Source organism: Gopherus flavomarginatus, chromosome 3 (genome assembly GCF_025201925.1).
Source record: "Gopherus flavomarginatus isolate rGopFla2 chromosome 3, rGopFla2.mat.asm, whole genome shotgun sequence".
NCBI lineage: Eukaryota > Metazoa > Chordata > Testudines > Testudinidae > Gopherus > Gopherus flavomarginatus.
Genome location: NC_066619.1, coordinates 251802908 through 251828322, shown reverse-complemented (window position 1 = coordinate 251828322; position 25415 = coordinate 251802908). Strand labels below are relative to the sequence as shown.

General features: G+C 40.1%; 1 protein-coding gene across 5 annotated transcripts in view; it reads right to left on the bottom strand.

The window, feature by feature from the left end:
- Window positions 1-25415, bottom strand: part of ADGRA3 (adhesion G protein-coupled receptor A3) — a 115045-nt gene that overhangs the window by 73296 nt on the left and 16334 nt on the right. For all 5 annotated transcript variants that reach the window (XM_050947373.1, XM_050947374.1, XM_050947371.1 and 2 more), the window contains exon 2: window positions 20823-20894. In XM_050947373.1, coding sequence (XP_050803330.1) covers window positions 20823-20894 — 72 coding nt within the window. The remainder of the gene's footprint in view (window positions 1-20822; window positions 20895-25415) is intronic.

Genomic DNA, 25415 nt, shown 5'->3' with positions numbered 1-25415 from the left:
CTTTCTTGTTTAAACCTGGGAAGTGAGAGTTACTCACCCTGTGCAGTAACCGAGGTTCTTTGAGATGTGTTCTCCTCTGGGTGCTCCACCTTAGGTGCACTTGCGTTTGTGTCTAGGATTGAAGCTCTTCAGTAGCAGTGCCCGCTGGACCACATATGTGCTCTTCCCCATCTTGCCTTGTGAGCAGCAGGTATATAGCGCTCAGCAGTCCAACTACCCGCATGCAGTTCCTTCTCTACCACAGAGTCCATGTTTGAACTCCTAAGGACAGGGGAGGAGGGCTAGTAGTGGAGCACCCACAGGGGGACACACCTTGAAGAATCTCAGTTGCTACATAAGGTGAATAACCTTCCCTTCTTCTTCAAGTAGCCTCCCTATGAGTGCTCCAATTTAGGTGACCGTAGAGCAGTGCCCTTAGTTAGTAGGCTGGGGCTTTGGAGTTAGATTTGTTTAAGAGAATAGGACAGTCTGTCCTAGTACGTATTTGATGGCAATTCCTGGGTGATTGTGCAATGTTGTATGAATGCATCCGTTGACATCCAGGTAGCTGCTTTACAAATGTCCATAACTGGCACACTTTTCAGGAAGGTTATCAAAGTGGAAAGCAATTGAGTAGAATGGGTGTGAGTTCCTAGCGGTGGTTGTAGGTTAGGTTGCCGGTAGCAAAGATGAATGCATACTGAAATCCATATTGAGAGCGTTTGTTTGGATATGGCAGACCCTCTTGATCTTTCTGCAAAAGACAGGCATAATCCTGGTGATTTTCTGAACAGTTTAGTTCTTTCAAGATAAAAGGCCAGGGCCCTTCTAATATCTAAGGTGTGTAATGTGGCTTCTTGCTTTTTTTCATGTGGTTTGAGGAAGAAGAATTGAAGCTGACTACGTTAGTTCAGATGAAACAATGACGATACTTTGCGTTGCAACTTTGGGTGTGGTCATAATGTGACCTTATCCTGGAAGAAAACTGCGTATGGGGGTATGCCATGATGGCCCCTATTTCCCCTATCCATCGAGCATATGTGATGGCTATGAGAAAGGTTGTCTTCATGGAAAGGTGTATGTAGTAACAGGTCACCATGGATTCAAATGGTGAGGCAGTATAAAAGACTAGGTTGAGATCCCAAGGTGGGATGGGATCTCAGACTTCTGGGCATAGGTTTTGAAGGCCCTTGAGGAATCTTTGTATCATCAAATGGGTGAATACCAAATGATCATCAGCCTTACGATGGAATGCTATAATGGCAGCAAGATGTACTCTAATGGAACTTGTGAATGGTCCTGACTTTTTGGGCTCTGTGAGGTAATCTAGTACGTGTGGTAAAAGAGAGAGCTCAGCGCTGTGACATGTTTGTTGTCTCACCAAGTCTGGAACCGTTGCCATTTGCGAAGGTAAATATAGCATGTGGTGAAGCATCTGCTATTTAAAAGGGTCTCCTTTACTCCTTCAGAACAGGTCACCTCATGAGCCTAGAATCATGCCTTCAGACGGAGAAGCTTTTTTTTTTTTTTTAAGCTCCAGATTCAGATGGTGAATTTGGTGTGCGTTCTAAGAGAGGTGGTGTGGAGCCAGTTGAAGGAATATCAATGGACAAACCACCATGCTCAATAGGTAAGGATACCATATTTTCAGAGCCACGTTGAGGCTATTACGATTACTCTGGCCTCTTCTACTTTTACCTTGTGTAGCACCTTGAATAGTAAGGGAAAAGCTGGAAAGGCATAGAGGAAAGGTGCATTCCATTTGATAAGGAAGGCATCTCTAAGGGACTGATGACCCAGGCTCATCCTTGAACTAATAGTGGGCATTTCATGTTTCCTGGTGTAGCGAATAGATCTATGTTCAGGAATTGTCACCAGCTGAAGACTGCTAGTAGGGTTGTTGTATCTACTTCCACTCATTCTCTTGTGAGACTTTCCTGCTTAACAAGAGTCCATTGAGGTATCTGGTGACTCGGTATGGATGTGGCCAAGATACTGATGCCATGCTGGATGCATCAGATCCACAATTTTTAGCACTTCAGTGCACAGGAATTGACACTTCTCTCCCTTGTCTGTTGATATAAAACATGCAGGCGATGTTATCCATCATTACCCTTATGTTTTTGTTCCTGAGTACTGGTAGAAGTGTAGGCATGCATTGTGAACTGCACAGTGACTCTGATGGGGACTGCTTGCCCTGTACCGTGTGGTTCTGTAGGTGTGCTCCCCAGCTGAGTAGGGAGATGTCGGCTGTCAGGATAAGGGATGGTGATAGTTGCAGGAAGGGAATTCTAGTACAGACATTGTAGGGTTTTGTCCATCAGTCTAGTGAGTCCCTGACTGTCAGTGGTATCTACAGAGATTTGTAGAGGCTGTGTCTGTTTGGAACAAACTGTCTGGAGTCAGGCCTGGAGGCAGCATATATGTAATCTGGCATGTTTTACCATGAATGAGGCCACTGCCATATAATGGAGCAACTGTAAACAAATTCTGACCAAGACCTGTGGACTGATTTGAATGTGGGTAATTAGACTGACTATTGTGGCAAATCTGTGGGTTGGCCAGAAGGCTTTGGTCTCTACTGCAACGAGACGGGCTCCGATAAATTCCAGTTGTTGTCCCATTGTCTATGTTGATTTTAGTGTGTTTATTTTGAGGCCTAGTTTTGGGAAGAGGTCCATCACCTTTCATATGACTACAAGTGCATCAGCTCAAGAAGGAGCTTTGATCAGACAATCATCTAGGTATGGGTGCTGTGGAAAGGGCAATACCTTTAAAGGATAATGCTCCAACCCCAAGACAAATCTGAGGAATCTCCCATGAGAAGAGTGTATGGTGATGTGGAAATATACATCTTGGAGATTGAGGGCAGAGAACCAGCCCCCGCTGTTCCAGTGCTGAGATTATTGTTGATAACATGACCATCTTGAACCGTTGCAGTTTCACAAACTTGTTGAAGTTTCTTAAATCTATGATCAGCCTCCACCCATCATTTTTCTTTTGAATTATGAAGTAGTTGGAATAAAATCCTTTCCCTCTGAGTTGCAATGGGATTAGCTTTACAGCACCCAATCGTAGGACACGATTTATTTCATCTCGAAGAAGATGCTTGTGAGAAGGATCCCTGAAGAGCGATGGGGAGGGGGGTGGGTAGGCAAGAGGGAAAAAAATGGAATCAAGTACCTCATTGCTGGTGATTCCCAGTACCCACTTGTCAGAGGTGATCTTCCATCACATTGGGTAGAATGGGATCAAATCGTTGCCAAACTGAAGCAGTATTTTTGATGGTTGCACCACATGGCCCAGGAAAAGCATCTCAAGGTTTCAATTAAATTCTCAAAACTTGTTTTGAGGTAGGTGGGTGGGGCACACACAAGTGTGTTGAGGTCTGGCTATGCTTGGGGGGGAGGGAGGGAGGCCTCTGTTGTCTGCAGTGCATTGTATTTTGTAGTGTCATTGTGGGAGGAAAGATAGAAGTTGAGATCTTGGGGTAGGTTGGTACCTACCCTGTCTTCTCTTCAGTGTTGGAGTATAGATGCTGAGTGATGTAATGTCCCTCCTGAATCCTTTAATGAATGGAGGAATTCATCAGTTTGCTCAGAAAATAATTTGTAGCCTTCAAATGGAAGATCTTCCATGGTGGGCTGGACTTCTTTCAGGAATCCCAAGAGGTGTAGCTAGGAAGCCAGCCTCAAGAATAAATAATGTCAAACCAACCTGACCTGCAGTTACAAACAAGGAAGAATTGGTAGAGGAAGGAGAAGTGGGTGGTAACCTAGGCAGCAGTGACCATGAAATGGTTGAGTTCAGAATCCTCACAAAAGGAAGAAAGGAGAATAGCAAAATACGGCCCCTGGACTTCAGAAAAGCAGACTTTGACTCCCTTGATGGGCAGGATCCCCTGAGATGCTAATATGAGGATTCCAGGAGAGCTGGCTGTATTCTAAAGATGACTTATTGAGGGTGCAGGAACAAACTATCCTGATGTGCAGAAAGAATAGCAAATATGGCATCCAGCTTGGCTTAACAGTGAAATCTTCGGTGAGCTTAAACTCAAAAAGGAAGCTCACAAGAAGTGGAAATGTGGACAGATAACTAGTGAGGAGTACAAAAACATTGCTCGAGCATGCAGGGGTGTGATCAGGAAGGCCAAGGCACAACTGGAGTTGCAGCAAGCAAGGGATGTGAAGGGTAACAGGAAGGGTTTCTACAGGTATGCTAGCAACAGGAAAGTGGTCAGGGAAAGCGTGGGACCCTTACTAAATGGGGGAGGCAACCTAATGGCAGATGATGTGAAAAAAGCTGAAGTACTCAATGCTTTTTTTGCCTCAGTCTTTACGGACAAGATTAGCTCCCAGACTGCTACCCTGGGCAGTACGGTATGGGGAGGAGGTGAGCAGCCCTCAGTGGTAAAAGAACAATTTAAGGACTATTTAGAAAAGCTGGACATGCACAAGTCCGTGGGGCCAGTTGCAATGCATCTGAGGGTGCTGAGGGAATTGGCTAATGTGATTGCAGAGTCATTGGCCATTATCTTTGAAAATTCATGGCGATCGAGGGAGGTCCTCGATGATTGGAAAAAGGCAAATATAGTGCCCATATTTTAAAAAAGGGAAGAAAGAGAACCAGGGAACTACAGACTGGTCAGCCTCACTTCAGTCCCTGGCAAAATCATGGAGCAGATCCTCAAGGAAACGATTTTGAAGCACCTGGAGGAGAGGAAGATGATCAGGAACAATCTACATGGATTCACCAAGGGCAAGTCATGCCTGACCAACCTGATTGCCTTCTATGATAGATAACTGGCTCTGTGGATATGGGGAAAGCAGTAGATGTGATATATCTTGACTTTAGCAAAGGTTTTGATACGGTTTCCCACAGTATTCTTGCCAGCAAGTTAAACCAGTATGGATTGGATGAATGGACTATAAGGTAGACAGAAGGCTGGCTAGATAGTCGGGCTCAACTGGTAGTGATCAATGGCTCAATGTCTAGTTGGCAGCCGGTATCAAGCGGAGCACCCCAGGTGTCAGTCCTGGGGCCAGTTTTGTTCAACATCTTTATTAATGATCTGGATGAGGGGATGAATTGCACCCTCAGCAAGTTTGCAAATGACACTAAGGTGGAGGGAGAGGTAGATATGCTGGAGGGTCCAGACAGGGTCCAGAGTGACCTAGACAAATCGGAGGATTGGGCCAAAATAATTCTGATGAGGTTCAACAAGGACAAGTGCAGAGTCCTGCACTTAGGAAGGAAGAATCCCATGCACCACTACAGGCTGGGGACTGGCTGGCTAAGCAGCAGTTCTGCAGTAAAGGATCGGGGTATTACAGTGGACGAGAAGCTGGATACAAGTTAGCAGTGTGCCCTTGTTGCCAAGAAGGCCAATGGCATATTGGGCTGTATTAGTAAGAGCATTTCGAGCAGATTGTGGAAAGTGATTATTCCCCTCTATTCGGCACTGGTGAGGCCACACCTGGAGTACTGAGTCCAGTTTTGGATCCCCCACCCCCGCCCCGCACCCGCCCACTACAGAAGGGATGTAACCAAATTGGAGAGAGTCCAGCAGAGGGCAACAGAAATGATTAGGGGGCTGGGGCACATGACTTACGAGGAGAAGCTGAAGGAACTGGGTTATTTAGTCTGCAGAAAAGAAGAGTGAGGGGGGAATTTGATAGCAGCCTTCAACTACCGGAAGGGGGAGCATTCTATAAATTCTATCCTGGACTAAGGGTTGTTGAGAATGAACAGAGGGCAATTGGACTTCATAGCGTTATATTGCTGCCACTCACAGCGCAAGATGGGGCAAAGCACATATGTGGCCCAACAGGCACTGTTACCAAAGATCTCCAATCCTAGATGCAGGGACACAAGCACACCTAAAGTGGAGTAGCCAAAGGGACACTACTTGAAAAAGAACTGCTAGTTCAAGAACCTCACCAGATCTCAGCTGCCACAGAACTATATGAAGAGAGGTGGATGTTTAAAATTTTATCACTTAAAAATTATACATACAGGCTGGTGGCAAGGAACAACTTAAGTTTAAAAATTCTGGAAGCAAGCGGATATGGGACTTGGGGTTGGAAGAGAAAATGAACTGGTTTTACTTATAACCATAAATAATGTGCCAAACTTAAAACGATCTTCTCAAAGAAAAAATGCCAAAAGCTCTTAAAAATCTAACATTTGCCAGACCTTTCACGGAAGCTATACAAAACATTTATGCTTGGACTCAGGAAAGTATTTAAGCATTTGCTCAAGTCTGCACTTAAGAACATGCTTAAATGTCATTGACTTGGTGACTAAAAATAGCTACAATTACTAGCACTGAAATAATTAAAAAAAACTACTTTACTTATTTTTCATATTTATGCTACTTGGTTTTGCATTACATGCAGTTTAGGCAACAGACTAGTCTAACTTTAATTTATAGTCAGCTTTACTTTGCGATTCTGATGCAATTAGAATGTTGCAATGTTTAGGCTGCAAACACTGCAGAGGAATGCTTAAATCCCCCTGAAAAAAACAGAATACCTTTCAGATTTCTAAATTCATGCATATTGACTAGAAGTCTATTGATTAGGTATGTACTTAAAAAAAAGCAAAACCTTAACTTTGGACTTAAACTACACGAGTGTCTTAAAATAATCAATTTAAAACCTCTTATGCATCAACATAGCAGTTAATTATGTCTCACTAAAAAAAAATTACTAATAAATTATCTGTCGGTACTGAGTTAATTTTGGGCTCTTGAAAAGTGAGAAATACAGAAGTTATCTCTCGCAGCTCTTCAGCATTCTTGAAAGATACTGAATGTACCCACAGTTGGTGAAACTGTCACAGCCTCCAGGTTCAAGAGCAGGTTCTAAATAAAGATATAACAGTGGTGAGCAAATGGAGAAACCACATTAGAACCATTCTGAGGATAAAGAGACTTGTCAGAAGGTGTTGCCTTTTTCCCCACTAGCCATTCTGTTGACAGATGCATTTACAATCTTAGCAAAAAATAACAAGGCAACTTATCACCACTTTAAAAATATTTCTCTTGAATAAAGTTCAGCCAGCATGATGAAGTTATCTTTATATAAACTGTTTACTATCTAAAGTAAATTTTGAAATAAATACAGTCAAACACTCCTGTAGCAATCTATTAAAAACAGTTCATATGATAAAGCCATGTTGCCAATACCTCAGCTTTGGTCCATCAACTTATCTGCTCTCCCTGTCACAGCAGGAAGGTTGTTTTCGGCTCACAGACCTTCTCTTAGCGGTTCTGTGTGAGTGGCCTGTCTCTCTGGGCTCACCTCCCTAACAGGTAAAACACTGCAGTGAGGGTTCCCACCAGGATTCTGGGGCTTGAAGGGCTGACTCCATGGGCAGGAGTTTGAGCCTTAACTCTGTCTTTCCTGGACCTGGGGTTCAATTGTTGGCATAAGCCACACTTTTGTGGAATGTGCTTTTCCCCCAAAATGCACTGCGAGTATCTGTCAGCTGCTGGGTTAGATTCCTTGCAATTGAGGCACTTTTTGAAGCCTGGGGAGCCAGGCATACCCTTGTGCAAAGGGGTCCCCCACACCAAGGTTGGCAGGAGGAAAACACTTTCTTTTTTGTTTTTCTTTTTTAAGGCACTGCCAAATAAAATGTAAACAAGGTAATGAAAGAAAATGGCTTCAAGGGAAGCTAAAAATTAGCAAATCTAAAGGGAGTTAATGATCCTTGAAAGGACATCTTTAGCTCAGTCTCTAGCCAGGGACGGTTGAGAAGGAACTGAGGAGGATTGCCTGCACACACTGGCTGCTCCTCCTGGCAAGTAAGGAGCAGCGCATGCGCAGGTGGGATGGACTGCTACCAAAGTTCTCACATCAGCAATGCACGGACGCAGACATACCTACATCAGAGCACTCATAGGGTCAAAACTTGAAGAACAAACAATATTATCAAGAAAAAAGCATTTTAAATGTGACCAACAAAGAACTGATAGAATTCCAATGGATGTCTGTCTATTGTCAATAGACTTGAGATAGTTTCTAGTGTGATCATCAGTTCCTGAATCATACAGTGGTGTGAAGTACTGGTATTAGTCAGGGAAGCTGGTGGAGATCAAGTGCTGTGGAAGTTGGTCCACCACCACCTTAAAGCTATGTCTACACTAGAGAGCTTACGGTGGCACAGCTGTACTGATGCAGCTGCGCTGCTGTAAGACCTTTTATGAAGCCGCTCTATGCCAATGGGAGAGTACTCTCCCATTGACACAGCACTGTGCACATTGCCAGTTATGTAGGCAAAAATCATGTTGCTCGGGGGGGGTGTTTTTTTCACTCCTCTGAGCAATGCAAGTTTTGCTGACATGAGTGATAGTGTAGATATGGTCAAAGAAACCTTGTTCAGGAATGGAAAATTGGAGGGAGGACAGTACTTAGCAAGACTGGCAGCATCTAAAAGCAGTTCCTTGAATACAGACTACCGCATGCTTCAAGGAAATAGAGTGGGCATCTCATGAGAGGCTAAAGCCAGGGTCAAATAAAACAAAATTACTTTACAGTGGTCAGCCTCCAGTTTTCCCTAAGATACAGATACAGTAACCTCAGTATCTCTAGCCTACCCTACAATTAATGGACAGAAAAATCTAGAATTTTGCAAAACCAAGTAATTTAGCTATTTAAAAACAGTAACTGAAGCCATCACTGACTCTAGTGACCTTGTCAGCAGAACAGAAGGAGAAGTCTTTGCAGCAGACAGCCCCTGGGCAAACAGCCAGGTACGATTAGTCAGCTCACAACCTTGGACAGCTCTGCAGAGAGAAATTTAGCAATACTAAAGCCAAAATGGCTCTCTTGGCCTTTCACAATGCCATTGTATAGGATTTCTTGAACTCCTTGTGCCTGAAGCAATCAAGCATGACTTAGGTCACTAGATTTCCGGTCTCCTACTCCTTATCCCTATACTTCATCTGACAAAGTTTATTAGTGAATCAGTTATTCCCTGGGTGAGACTGCAATCAAAGTGTTTTGAAAAATCTAATCCAAGAAACAAGAAGAATATTTAAAGGTAGGCAATCCAGGTTCAGATTGAATCACATAGAACACTTCTGTGGATATGCACTTCAGAGAAACCATGATAAAGGAAGAGAAAAGCCTCTTTCAGTCACAGTATATGATTTCAAGAAGTTTTTTTTTTTATGGTCAAAACTATTGAAGTTCAGAGCATGTTGTCTGCCAGCACACTACAGACTAGTCTCCATTTATGGTTCATGTATTACAGGAAAACTACATATTAAAGTGACCTATAAATATAGTGGAAACAGAGTGGTTATTTAGCAGTCACCATATCAACAACAGACGAATACAGTAGAACTCCATTTATTAACATGGAGAGACAGATAACACTGGTCTACAATTTTTGAAAAGTCGTTTGCTTCAGAGATAAAATGTGGTATGTATTTTGATGTGCTGAATTCAAATATGACAATTAAAACAACTGATTGGCTATTGTTTCTAAGATATTTAAGTTTTTACATTTTATGTCTATGTATATTGTGTAGCTAGTAGAGTTTTAATCATAAATTGTAAACTTAGGTCTTTTCATGTGTTTATGGTTGCTTTACACGATAATATTTCACCTGTCCTGTTTATGGAACACTTTAAAAATCAGCAAAAGGGTTATATCAATAAAAAGTATTATGAAACAAAAGGCAAAAAACTATTCTGTACATCGTTTAGTCCTATTCAGTGTCTACTGGGCGCTTCTTGGCTTGTCTCTTGTATTCATTAAATGGAGCATCTCTTGTCACTGTCCACCAATAGTCTGCAAGCATCGATGGGCTCCATTTGCCCTGATAGCCTGCCAGGAGATTCCACTGCTGTAGTCTGGAGCCCAATAGCTCTGCTTTACTCTTGGGTAGTTCCAAATCCCTGACAAGGTCATTCAGTTCACCTTGTGTTATATGGTGTGGTTCAGAGGAGAAGGAGGATGGGAGAAAACGTGGGTCCTGTGACATTGATGGTTCAGGACCAGAAGTTTCATCCTGTTCTCTTCCTCGTCTGACTCAAGTGAGAATGATTCTGGTGCATCAGGAACCGGCAGTCCTTCTCCGTGGGGTACTGGGCGTATAGCTGATGGAATGTTTGGATAATGCACAGTCCACTTTTTCTTCTTTGACACACCTTTCCCAACTGGAGGCACCATGCAGAAGTAACAATTGCTGGTATGATCTGTTGGCTCTCTCCAAATCATTGGCACTGCAAAAGGCACAGATATCCTTTTCCTGTTCAACCACTGGCGAAGATTTGTTGCACAAGTGTTGCAGCATATGTGTGGGGCCCACCTCTTGTCCTGATCTCCAATTTTGCAGCCAAAAGAAAGGTGATAGGCTTTCTTAACCAGAGTGGTTATACTGCGCTTTTATGATGCAAAAGTCACTTCACCACAAACATAGCAGAAGTTATCTGCACTGTTCACACAAGTACGAGGCATCTCTGCTAACTTTGGCTAAACAGAAATGTGTCCCTTTGCAAAATCAAACACTGACAAAATAAGAGCACGACACTGTATGATTTCTAGAGCTGATATAGGGCAATATGTTCAGCAGAGTGATGTAAGCTTCCTTATGATTGCATCATCCATGACTTCTAGGAATAACATGATGCAATTCATATCATGTATGATGCAATACCAGCTTCAGATTGCATCATTCATTGTTTTGCCTAAAAAGCAAGTACTGTCCAAACCCAGTCATAGATTTATTCATAGATCCAGTCAAAAATGTATTTTAGTCATTTCTGGTTTAAATTGAGATCCCTTCCCCTTATAACTCACTTATCCTCCGCCATTTCCAAGTCAAGGGTCGTATATACTGACCCAATGGCATATCTTGAAAACTAGAGCCAATCAACAATTTTAAGCATCATTTTCATTCTCAGTGACCCAGAATTAGTAAAGTTGGACTACATTTATTTCACAAGCATTTTGGCTGTAGAGCAGTGTAACCAGACAACCAGCGCACACAGGTCCAGAAGTGGGCAATCTCTCTGGTGCTGCAGCATTCTCTGGTTTATCCAGATTTTTGATTAGCCAGTCTGGCCCCAGTCCCAATTAGATCAGATAAATGGGGTTCCGGTGTATTAACTATTAACCCATTGATGTACTGCATTCTCCCTGAAAAAAGGTCAAACTCAAGAGTCAAATAATCTAAGGGTATGTCTACACTTCACACTCCTTACGACATCGTGTGGAGTACATACATTGTGTGTCCCCCGAAAATAAGTATAAACATAGTGAGGTACAGCTTAGGTTAGAAGAGTAAAAACACGCCTGAAACACTAGGATAGATATCCACACAGCCCTATACATGCCTAAGCAGAGTCTCTCCTGTCTACACTATAGGGAAAAATTCCAACAGCACGGAAGCAGCGGGGAAAGTCTCCAACAGCTGCCTGCTGCTGGAGCCTCTCTCTACCATGTGTAGCTACACACCAGTGTGGATGCAGCCTGCTTTTCACTGTGGTGTGTAGTGACACATACTCTACATGCACTACTAGGAGCGTAGGTATACCCTTAGAGAAAAGTGACTACAAAACCCTGACCATTGGCCTTGACCTTGGCTACGGAAGGAGTACAGCTTCTGCAACTGGATGCAGAATTATGAACCAGCAGGGCAGGACACATACGTTATTAATATTTAAACAGTAGCTCCTCTACCCAAAAAAAATACATTTAGGCAAGAAACAGAAGTAGAAAACCTGAAGGCACCCCATTTTCAACCAACTCTAAAAATATCCTCAAATGAAAAAAAAAAATTCCCTCACAATTTTGTGGCACCTCAATATTAGCCCATTCACAATTTATCTTGCCCCTCCTCCCCCACACCCCAATGCGCCTCCAGCAAGAGGAACTAAAATATTAAAAGAATGTATGTCCCTTACAAAAGGGTGAGTTAACGCATATGCAGAAAGATAGGGGAAATAACTGTCCACTTATACTCCATGAGGCCACTTTTCTTTCCTTTCCTAACATAAAAAATACGAAGACCCTGCCCATTGTTATAGCTCACTAATAATCACAACATTCAGAGTCCCACTAACACTTTCTCTTGATAGTTAATATCTTCACTGAACTCCATACTTACCCACACATAAAAACAAAACTACCACCTTCATTCTCAAAGTCAAAAACAGTAGTCTTCATCAGAGTGGAAAAAAATCAGTGGTTTAATAAAATAAAATAAAATCAGATTTTTTCTTTAAATTGGATTTTTTTGATCAAATGCTTTTTAAGGAAAATAGCAACCTAAGGATATTTGTAATTAAGATACATTATAGCTCAGATATCTCATCATGGAATAGGGATTATGAATTCTAATTCTATAGTATGAGACAATATATTCATGCAACATTAAAGAAAAGTTTTGTAAATAAATTCCAATAGTACATGGATTAGGGACCCAATTTTATGGGGTTCCAGGGGCTTCTGTATAGATTATTTAGGTTAATCTTTCTATCTACCCAATGGAACTCAGTGCTCAGTCTAGACGATACCATCAGAGACGCTTAGTTTTGCAGTTCTCAAACTGTGGATTTGTATCTCCAGAGATAATATGCTTGTTAACAGTAAAAATGTTTTTACATAAATTATAGAGATGAGAAACAACAGACCTCAACCCTATTGTCCCTCTGCAAATTTGTGTACACAGTCAATCCCTTACCTCTCTCTAAAAGTGCAAAGTTTCAAAAAGTTCAATAAATAGAAGATTGTTGGAGGTGGAACAGATCTGGACAAGGAGAAGAAGTCTGGAGATAAATGTGAGAAGTGAGGGACAGGCAGTAACAACAAAAGTGAAACAGTCTGAGCAGCATATTCCATTAGTCTTGAGGTCTTTCTGACTGTAGCCTTCATTGATTTGAGATCTACCATACCATTCTCTCACTAGAAAGGAAAACCTATAATGGTAGCAGGCCATAAGAGAGACCCAGTTTGGGAATATTTTAATGAAGTTCCTCTACCTGTGGGCAAGACTGGCACATGTGCAAAATGCAAACTGTGCAACAAAGAATTGCAAGGCCTGGTTGCCCAAATGAAACATCATGAGCCGAATGAAATAACATCATGAGAAGTGTTCTTTCTCAGGAGGAAGCTGCTTTGAAGATGATGAAAGGAACGTGTCTGAGCACGCTGGACCTTCAGGTTGGTAAACTTCTTTATTTCAAACTTTTTTCTTAAGGACTGCCTGTCTTCCTTCTGGACTATTCCTGAATTCTCATGTTTGAGCAAAAAATATAGTTGTTACTCTATGGTACTATCATTTTAGATGAAGTTATGATAAAAAATAAATAGCAGAAATAGGCAGATCTTCATTTTACAATTTCACCTTTAAAGTAGAACTGAGTGTCACTGAATACAAGGAGTAAATGAGCAGCATGGGAATAATAATTAAATAACTTCACTGACTTATTTTGTTTAGGATAATCTATCCTCAATATACAGGATTCTGAAGACTATCAATCAAGCTTCAAGATCACCATCATTTTCTATAGTTTCAGAGTTGTCTGTCAATGATAATATTTAAAAGTCACATCATGTATGTCACATAGCCACAGTATATCACCTGTAGAAAAAGGGAAAAAAAAAAACAAAACAAAACAAAACAAACCACTTCATCCAGAAACAACCATAGATAAATTTGTGATAAAACCAGCAGATTACAAAAAATTGATGAAAAAATTGCCCGATTTATTTATGCAACAAACTCTCCTTTCTGTATGATTGAGAACCCACACTTCATTAACATGGTTCAGTCATTAAGACCAGGATACAGTCCACCCAACAGAGCAGCAGTCACAGGCCAAATTGATGGATAAAGTGCATGAAAGAGAAATTGAGCAGTGTGCAAAAGGTCTAGAGGGTGAAATTGTTAGCCTGAGTCTTCATGGGTGGAGCAATGACCACAATGATCCTGTTGTATGTGCTTGTGCGACAACAGAAGGGAATGTCTGTCTTCCTTACAGAACAATTGATACATCAGGAAATGCACACACAGCAGAGTACTTACAAGAAGTAGTAGTAAAAGCTATAACAAACTGTGAAAAAAATTTCAAATGTCTAGTACGCAGCTTGGTCACAGACAATACTGCAAAGGTATCCAAGATGAAAAGAAACTTAGAAGAGAGTCCCAAGCTAATAACATACGGCTGCAGTGCTCATTTGATGCACCTCCTAGCCAAAGACTTCAGTGTTCCAGAAATAAAGGCTAATGTTGTTGAAATTGCAAAATACTTCTGTAACAACCACTATGCAGCAGCTATTTTGAAAAAAGTGGGAGGAACCAAGCGAATTCTCCTACAAGACATGCCATGGAACTCAGCATTGGACTGTATCAAGAACTGGCCGAATCTGATGACAATTTGTGAACAAAATCATGAAAAAACAGATGGCACTGTCACAGCCGAAGTTCTCAGCATTGGGCTTAAGAGAAATGTTGAACACATGCGGAGTAGCCTGAAGTCTACTTTTGTAGCTTTGAACAAAATGCAGGGAAATAGCTGCTTTATTGCAGACACTGTTGAAATTTGGAAGGAACTGAGTGAGCTCTTAAAAAGAGAAATACGTAATGACAGAGTTAAATTACCAGCACTAAAAAAAGACAAATGGGACAAGCACCATCTCCAGCTCACTTCTTGCAAATATTCTCAATACTCGATATCAGGGTCAAACATTAACTGCTGAAGAAGAGTTGGCGGCTATGACATGGACATCCAGCAATCATGCCTCCATAATGCCAACTATAATAAACTTCAGAGCTAAGGGTGAACCATTCAAGAAATATATGTTTGCTGATGCTGTTTTAAAGAAAGCCATATCAGTGAACTCGTGGAAGTCACTTAAGCACTTGGATTCAAAGACTGTTGAAGTGATAATCTCACTTTTAAAAGCAGTAGCTTCTTCTGCCGGTATAGAAAGAATATTTTCTTCCTTGTTTTTCTTTTCCAGATTATGAACAAACATGAAAATGAAGGTGAAGATGACTGAGTTAGCTGCAGAAGACAATATTTTAAGTTTCTCATGTTGACCTGGCTCATATAGTCGATTTATTTTTTGTATTTTTTTAAAACACTTCATTTAACTATTTTAGTTAAAAAACAATTTTAACAAAAACAAACCTGATTTTAAAAAACTTGAATGTTTAAGTAAATTCAATAATTCATATGCTTGTTTTGTTCTATGCTATTCAAGAAAAAAAAAATCTAGAATTTTTGTTTTTTTAGTTAAATAAAACAATTTAAATGTCTGTCTAGTAATGTTCTCCTCCTAATACAGCATGGCAAGAAAATCCTCCAAATATTAATGATTAACCTGTTGAATTGGATGTAGTTCGCCTCCCAATGTCTTCATAAATATCTGCTTCAATTACCTTTGGTAAATGAAATAAACAATCATTCATTTTCTGATATAGTTGTAAAACAAATCTGAAAAGTTTTTTAAAATAAATCACTTAAAAAATGCATAATGTGTACCTTCTAAAAATGAAACCTACATCTATCTCTGAGTTGTGAAGAATATGTATTAAGATTATAACAACCAACAAGAATGCACTTTTATGTAGAAATCCATGATTAAATCGAGTCTTTTTGACTAGTGATTTAAATCATGACTTAAATCAAATCCACCTGGTCTTCACTTATCCTTGAATGGAGAGAGGGATGTGTGCCTTTAAGCCCCATGGGCTACAGGTACTGCCAGAGATGAAGTTGGGTCACTGCTGGATATAGAGACTTTTCCCCCTTTTCTTAAAAACTGGTTGGGAGAGAACCCATTGCTACCAGTCTGAACATATAAATTGTAAGGTGTTTATATAGAAAACTTCAGCAATTATATACATATTAATTATACTTTTCCAATTACAAGCAACATAGGACTCCCTATTTTAGTCACTAAAAATTATAGAAAGTTAGGTGTACTAATAGATCTCTATCATCACTCATAAGGTCAAAAGAAATTGATTTTTAAAAAATATGCACTTTTAAAACTTACAATTACTATTTTCAGTAGCAAAGATAGCCTAAAAATAGCTCTCATCATCAGGAATTATTTACATCTAATCTTCTTGTAGGAAACAGCACTATTGTCATTACGGAAACACATAAGTCTACTGCATTAACATTTCACTCAAATAAAATAGAGGTCTGGTATTTTGGTTAAAAAAATTGCTACCATCTGTTTCTGAAGCAATGCATCACTTAAGTTTTATATTATCATAAATCACTTAGCAACTTATAAACATACAAAATTATTAACAGAGAACTGATAGATCTACCTATGACATGTTATAACATGTTTCTCACTGTGGTGTTCAAGTTTGCAATGAATCAAATAATCTGATTTTTTTATAATAAAGATGAGGCACTGTTACAGGTATCAAGAGATGATTCTGGAACATATTGATAAATTAATATAAAAATGCAATATATCTTGGCTGATTTCCCCCTCAAGTTTTGTAAGAGTAATTCATCCCCAAACTGGGAACTTGTATTCCACACTTCATCAACCCAGATAAAATTGTTGTAGCCAAATTACAAGCTTCCAAAACATAATTTGCACAGTTTATAGTAGAACTACTGATCCATCCTTTACTATCGTGATACTAGCAAGCACAGCAATATATCAAAATAGCACATACCCTTTCTTAACCAGAAGGTGAAAAAGAGCTAATGTCTTAGAAGTACCATGATAAAGAGTCAATATAAAAGGTAATGGTGAAATGCTACCATTACAGCTTTTCAGATCTATGGCTAAAGGAGAACAGGGGTCTCTAATCAAAATGTGGAAGAAAAATTCACAAGCAAATTGAAGATTAAATCATGAAAATCCTTTATAAAGATGCATCCAATTATTTTATGTACTTTTACTCTGATAAAGTGTGTGTGTAGACAATAGAAGGAAAACATCCACAGCATGTTTCTGAAACACGTTATTTCTATAGGAATGTATGAACACACAGTGCTATACAATATATGAATATGAGCTAGATATACAATTGCCTTGCCCTAAACTTTAACAGTGGAACAATACACTACAATCACAGAATGATGTATGCTCAGAGCTAGAATGTTGCACAGAAACAGAAATATTCTGTTTCACGGAAAGATTTTACTGCCCAAAAAACCTTTGTTACTGCAGAGTTAAGCTTGCACAGCAATGCTTTACACCATTCCACAACATGGAAGATGACTAAACTTAAACCTCTAAAAACAAGAAATTCAGAGAGTTAAGGTGCAACTTCCCACACAAACTTACTCTGCCCTGTTTCATCCCTGCTCCCTTTTAGGGAGATTGTAGTACTTCACCCTTTTCTCAGCCTCTGTCAATCATAAGCAAGTACTTCCCAGATCCACAATGATGAAAGAAAAACAGAGAGAAAATGTCAGGTTTGGTTAGGCAGAGGTAAGGTACTGTTATAGTATCAGCTCCTATTACCATCTCCAGAGAGACAGAGAGCAGCTTTAAGTACAAAGTTCCAAAGTACAAATTTAAACTTGCTAAACAAAACTGATTTCATTTCATTTACATGGTTGTAACTTCTGCATTGAGTTCGCATTACAGATTGCAGGAATATACAAACCTAACAGGTTTCTGGTGCGATGATCCAAAAAAGAAGAAGAATTTTTAAACAGAAATATTTCCAGAGGTTACTCTGAATTCATATAGCTATTAATGAAAATTGTACAATATATTAGTGAGATTTATTGTAAAGGAAAGATTAAGTCTTGATAAACTGATACATGAATAAATGATTATCTAACAAAATACAAAGCAACATTTCCAAAAGATGAAAACAAAACAAAAATCCATTACCAAAAACAATCCTACCAACACAAAAATACTCCGCTACACACACAATTACCAGCCCCAGGAAGAGGATAAGAGAAAAAACAAACCACACATGATAGACATTAATCATGACACTTAATCCGTGAGTGGAAGGCACTCAGATACTACAGTGATGAGTGTGGTACAAGAACCTATACACAGCAGAAATGTGATCTTTTTTCTCTCTTTCTACAAAATGACAAGTTGCCATAACATAGCAATTTTGTTTCTGTACCCATCACTTCATCATTATCATAATGTATGTTAGGGTAACACTCAAAGGCTTCAATCAGGACCGGAGCTATACTACCAAGTATTGTACAAATCCTGTGGGGAAGACAAACTTGCCTGCAGGCTCTTGAAGGCAGGGGCTAAGAAAATATTTAATAAGTGACTGTGACAAACAACAGAAGGAACAGTAATACATTACAAATTTACATAATCTACCAAAAGTCATACTTGGTTATTTCAAATCTTTCAAAAATATTTAATAACTTACTGCCTATTTCTAGTTAATGCTTTTCCTGTTTCTGTATTTTTTATAACCACTGCCAATTTCCGTTTTGCACATATATGTATTTTTTAAATTCAATTTAATACAACACTCTTCATTTAAGCTGACAGGCATCAGCACCAGGGTTCTGGCAGACAAAACATTTGGGGTGAAATCCCGGCCCAAACGAAGCCAATGGGAGTTGTGCCACTGACTTCAGTGGAACCAAGCTTTCACCTTGCTTCCGGATCTTCTAGCCAAATATTTGTTCTGTTTCATTACAGTTAGGCAGTTACAGATGCTTTGTCCTTTGAAGTAAACCTTCACTTTTCCAGATATTCTTTTGTTCTCTGCTCTCTCCTCACCAAAGACAACACTATGAGTTTCTATTTGGATTTTCTGGTCTACAACTACATTATATCTATCAGCTGTCAATACATTTTCAACTCCATGCTTTTTGTGGGGGGAGGTGGGAGAAGAAGAGGAAATGAGCTTCCACTTACTGCCCGGTTAATAGCACAGCTTCTTTGGTACATTTCTAAAGTTTAATCTAGGGAAATTTTGCAAAGGCATCCACAGTCCTCTGTTATTACGAACACAGGGAGTCCTAATGTAGGTAAGTTACCAGCTGCCAATGTTTTAAACACTGTTAATCAAACAGTGAGCAGAGTTATAGGATATAATGCTTACAACACTGTCTGCAGCCATTGGCCTATCTACATCAGAGCTCCCAATATTGCTAATGCCTTTGGAGCTGAACCAGAGTTAGCATGGCTGGATTTTTTTTTTTCTCTTGAAAGATTTCTCTAGCTTACACAACGCTTTAGGCAACTCAACACACCATTTTTGATAAACTACACTTCCCATAATTCTTGGCTTCTGGACATGCTTAGTCATATCCCATCACCTAGCAAGCTATAAAGAATGTTCAACTCACGTGCTTATTGTGAGCAATACCACAAATTCAATTTTCCACCTGCTGACTCGCTAATATTTTCATTGTCAGTATTTTTAAGGTCTGCAGGATGAACTGGATATTTTAAAGTTGACTTGAAATACTAGGATAAAGAGGTGGGATTAACTGCTTTCTTAATCAGTCAGCACAGCTTAGAGATCCATACACTCCCAACATTTCTTCCATTGCTCTTCCTCATAAAAAATACTCTGCCAACCCTGAACATCCACCAACTACACTTCCTATCTTGAATTCATCAGCATCATCCATAAAAGAAAAAGGAAACGCCGTCCTGAAATACAAGCTGAAGTGCTTTCTCTTAACCTGCAGGTGACACAGCAACATCTAGATCAGTGGCGGGCAACCTGCAGCCCATCAGGGAAATCTGCTGGCAAGTCACAAGACAGTTTGTTTACGTTGACCATCCGCAGGTACAGCCGCCCACAGCTCCCAGTGGCTACGATTTGCCGTTCCCGGCCAATGGGAGCTGCAGGAAGTGGCACGGGCCACAAGAACGTGCTGGCCGCTGCTTCCCACAGCTCCCATTGGCTGGAAACAGAGAGCTGAAGCCACTGGGAGCTGCAAGCGGCCATACCAGCGGATGGTCAGTGTAAACAACCTATCTCGTGGCCCGTCAGCAGATTACTCTGATGGGCCTTGTGTGGCCTGTGGGCCGCAGGTTGCCCACCACTGATCTAGAAGCAAGAGAGACAATGGGAATCAGAGAAGAGGGGACCCAAAGGAGAGCAGGAGGAGGAAGAAAAAAAAAGGAGGCAGCACCACTTTTGGTGCTACAGATCATCCTGATTTTCTTTCCAACAAGTTGACACATATGGAATTTGTAAGCAATGAACGCACACAAAGTACATGCTACTACTAAATCTATAGGGGAGAGGGAAATTTCAGGCTGCAGAGAAGTGTGCACTCCCATTCAGACTTGCCACCCTTTCAAAAAACCTTGATTTCTCCTCCCCTTTTATGTTCTGAAGTGCCACACTTGTACCCAAACAAGTACATACACACACTATTCTTAGCCTGCCCTTAGCCACATTTGCCTTTCTGGCCATACAGATGAGGACTGTCAGCAAGAGGAAAGGTAAGGTAATCTCAGTGTCACATCACCGTAATCTAAATAACTTCCCACAGAGTTTGCCCCAGCACCACCTCAGAATGAAATTATAACTATGTAGTCATTCTCTCTAAAGTGCCATGCATGTCTATGGTACTGTAGAGATCATTTTCTGCACTTTCTTATTGTTCCCCCTCCCCCAACTAAGTCTCAGAAAATGGCTTTTGCAAAACTCCCTCTGTAGTAACTGTTATTGTAGTTTAACCTTCATAGAGAAAAAGACTATTAAGTACATTGATCACTCAGCTAACAAGTAACTCTTATGTTGAAGCAGACATGGCTACATACTTCCCACTACAAGAGATCCTATTTAAAAGGAGATGGTTTTGTTTTGTATATTTATGTGATACTTAAAATATACAAAAGATTTAGTAGTGAATTATAATTTTTTTTAAATAAGTACTTACAATCTTTCAAGAAAACTTAATCCAGAAAAGGAACCATTCTTCAACTCTGATATTTTATTGTTGCTCAGAATCCTGCATATACAATAAAAACAAAAGATGTCAGAAGAACAACCCTAACGACATTTGCTGAAATTTATTCTAAGTACTATGAAAATAATTATTTCTTTTAAAAAGATTGTCTTTTTATCAAGATACACAAAGAAAAACTTACTGTATAATACCTTTATAATAATTGTTAACTATATTATAATAGTACCCATAAGCCCCAAGAAACAGTGGGGTCCCTCCTGTGCTAGGTGCCCTGAAGCACTTACAAGTTGAGAAGAGTGAAATATGAAGTACTGAGGAAGAGCACACGATCAAAGATTGTAAACATGGACATGTTAAGCCCTTCTGATAGTAGGTTGTACGATTAAGAATTTAGACATACCAGGTACTTTATTTCTGTGAACTGTGTATGGCGATGAAATAGGGGAGCATTTGCTCAACAAATGTATGATTAATAGTAAGATATTTCAGTGTCTGTAGTCCCTGATGAGACTAAACTGTTTCTTGTGGATGGATAAGGTTTTTCTACAGAGCTTAGTTTGTCAGGGTATCACTATAGGACAAAGATATGGTCATTTGAGTATTGCTAAGACAGAAAATTCCAATCTTAATGCACACCCACAAACTGGTGTCAGAACTATACAGTAAACTTTACTGGTTATTTCCATTTTTAAAAGATGTATGTAATGATTTATGTTCTTTGGGCTAGTACCTCGCAACCTTAATTGTTAGCTAACGACATATATAAATGCAATCAGGGCTTATATACCACATTAGTAAGTGTTTATACAATACACCAGGGGTCGGCAACCTTCGGCACGCATGCCAAAGATGGCATGCGAGCCAATTTTGCCTGGCATGCGGCTGCCAGCCAGTGTCCTGGCCAACGGCCCCGCTCAGCCCGCTACTGGCTGAGTGAATGGAACCCCAGGTCGGCAGGACGGCTGAGCGGGGCCTCTTATTTTTCCAAATAAATGGTTTTCAAAACAGTTCTTGCAGCTCTTAAGTAAAGTATTTATAATTTATCAGAAACATGATTATGCCTGATATGTATATTTTCTTTACCTGGTTTAATTTTAAAAGCATTTATCTTTAACTACTACAATATTAACTTTTAAAAGTTATTTCCACAAACTTTGACATAAAGCAAGTTTAAATAATGTTGGTAAATATTCCTGCCAGGCCAAATTGGAAGTCTCATCAGAGATTAAAAAATCCACTCAATCACAGCAAGTGGATGAGTGCCATCTCATCCTTCAAAAGAATCTAAGCTTTAGTTAAATAATTTCTACCTCTTGTGGTTGCAAACAGGGGTGAAAGTAAGTTATGCCACTTACCAGTATGGGCCGGGGGGGCGGAGCCTTGGGCTGGGGGTCAGCATCCCCCAACCAGCTCTTTCAGGCCACCTGGCCCACACTGCCCAGGTCTCTTGTGTTGATTTAAAGGGCCCAGGGCTCCAGATGCCACTGCTGCACTAGCGGCAGCGGTGTCCAGAGCCCCAGACCCGTTTAAATTGCTGGCCCCAGGGCAACTGCTCCCTTTGCCCTCCACTCCACCCATTGGAAGCTGCAGGGGGGGGGCAATGGGGCAGGGACATTAAAGCGCTACAGGGCTCTTTGCCGCAGCAGCTCTTTAATGTTGCTGCGCCCCCCGCTGACCAGGGGGGAGGGGCACAGGAACATTAAAGCTCTGCCGCAGCAAAGGACCGTCCTTAAAGTGCTGCTGTGGCAGTGCTTTAATGTCCTTGCCCCTTTCGCCTCCCCTGTTGGCGGCCCTGCCGGTATGGACCCCAGCAGCACTTTAATGTGGGCTGGGTATGGGCCAGTGCGGGTTCTTACCAGTACGGAGTACCGGTCCATACCGGCTCACTTTCACCCCTGGTTGAAAAGATAACTTTCCAGAGGTGAACAAAATGTAAAGTAATGCAGGTCTGTCTTCCAAAGTCTGCAGAGTTTCAACAGTGTTTCTCAGAACTATCCCAACTGAAGCAGCAAAAACTGACCAGCCTTCTTGTTTCACTGCTGCTCTTTAGAACACTGGGTGTGTATCGAAACTGGAAAAAAAGAAAATCAGATCAGTTTCACTTTGATGCTGGTTGGGACAGATCTGAATGACACTGGAGGCAAGATCTGGACCTATTCACTGGAAAGAGGATCCAAAAATGCAGGCTAGGGAGGAGTAAAGTAGCATAAAACTTCTACTGCAGCAGCTAGAAAGCTGAAACAGAGTAACCGAAGCACCCCCAAACACACTGCAGCAGCCAATATGACTGAAAGGAAAAATAACAGAAAACCCCATCCCTTGTAATTTGGCAGGGTGAAGCAGAGTGAAGGAATGTTATCTGTCCAATAGAGGGAAGAGAGGATTTGAGGTGGAGAAGCAAAGAGAGATGCACCAAACACCAATCCTGGAATTAGCTTTTGCTTATGCATACCAAACAGCAAGCGTGTATATGACTCCAGGAACACGGAAGTGTAAGAAAACTACCGCTTGAGCATGTTTTTTATCAAGCTCTTTGAGATTAAGCTAAATTTTAGTGCCGCCAGAAGCAAGGCTAAAGCCCACTTAGGGATTTTAACTGTACACAGAAAGATCCAAGCCTATCTAAACTGCAAAAAACCAACAAACAACCCACCAAGAGAATTTGTTTCATGGGGGGAAAAAATCATCTGTGACTGGGCAAGTTGGAAATACTAGTACAGCCTGGAGCCCCATCCCGCACCCTGAACTCCTCATTTCTGGTCCCACCCTAGAGCCCACACCCCTAGTGGAGCCTGCACTCTAACCCTCAATTTTGTGAGCATTCATGGCCCGCCATACAATTTCCATATCCAGATGTGGCCCTCGCGCCAAAAAGTTTTGCCACCCCTGCTATAACAAATAAAGTTACAAAAATTCAGTTAATCTAACAAGTACTTACAACTTCAGAAAACTACTGAATTTGGGCCTTAAATTTAGTAGGTCGTCAAAATGTCAAAAGCGATGGCCCAGGGTTTCATCTTGCCTACCCACAAATATTCACAGCAAGTACCCTCTGATACTCTAATTCTGTCTTGACTAGAATGTGCACAAGTCAGGACAATGAAGGGTTTAGCGGTGGAATATTCATCAACTTTAATTAGATGAGTTAATAGTTAACACAGCTGGAAGCAACAAAAGAAAGCCAAACAAACACAGGTTTTTAATCACAAGTAAACAATCAGAAAAATATATGATTGTCTCAAAGGTGAAAAAACTATTTGTACGTGACTTGTAACTTTCAGATTATCCTCTTAAATCTTAGTGAATTAAATTTGTCTCTCTTCCAGAAAAACGAGCCACTCAACATAGAGCAGAAGACACCATGAAACGGCTTTCTAGAGTTTGAATTAAACTAAATAAAAATTACAAATCCTTTTGTTTGCTGACATTACCTATGAAATAAGAGCTCAAATGCAGAAGCATCTGAATACCTGTTACAGGGTAAGCATCTCTCTGGAGTGTGATGAATGAATTACAATCAATCTGATTTAGTATTTTCTCTGCAGAGTCAGTTAGTTGCTCAACCATAAAGGTTTTAGTATAATCAGAAAGCGGTGGCATTTCAGACTTAAAAAATATATTCTTAAAAAAAAAGCAGTTTACAACTTGGTATTAATATATTCAGTCCATACATTATTTGAAGCATTTAGAGATGTGACATAAGATGACAGAATACCATAAAGACTTCAATTCAAAGTAAACGGAAGTTATATTTGCTTTTAGAATTCATAACTATAAATGCACAATGAAATGTATCACTTGGACAACTATTTGTGATCAATAATTCTGCTAAATTATTAACTTAAAATATTAATGCTTTCAGAAGAAAAGGAATGTTTAAAATATGCTAACTCACCAAATACAAAATTTAAATGTTTTTAGAAATATTGGTAAAACGGGTAATCAGCTCTCTTTACCCACCAAATCTCATTTTTCCTTCTTTTAAACACAATTCTATTCTAAAAAGTGACTCCATAAAAATCAACATTTTGTATTGCATGAGGATGTCAAGGATTTCCCTAACACGTTTACTCAATTTACAAATAGGAAGAAAACAAGCAAGCAAGCAAAAAACCGTAAGCGCCAGGCTTGTAAACTCAGCCAGGCTTTGTTCTTTCCTTTTAATGTGACTTGTCACAAATAATAAAGTATCTGCCCACATTTATAACTGGGTAACTCCACTGGGTCTGCAGTTATAACTTGGCTAACAAAACATTTTCAACAGAATTAGCGAGAATAGAATCCAGCTCATTCTCCCACACTTGTGCTGACTTGGTAGTACTAGGGAAGAGAAGAACAGGCTGTTTCCACAATGCAAGGTAAAAGTGGTGCAACTATCATTTTTTTCATGACAAAGCAAATAGAAATTTAACTATTTTTCACTTTAGGAGATGACAATAAAATGTCTGGCACCAGGAAAAAAAGTTATTCATACTGTACATCTAATCTTAGTCATACTTCATAATTTAAAATTTTTGTTACAAGTATGATTTAATATTAAATTTTAACTCTGCTATTATAACT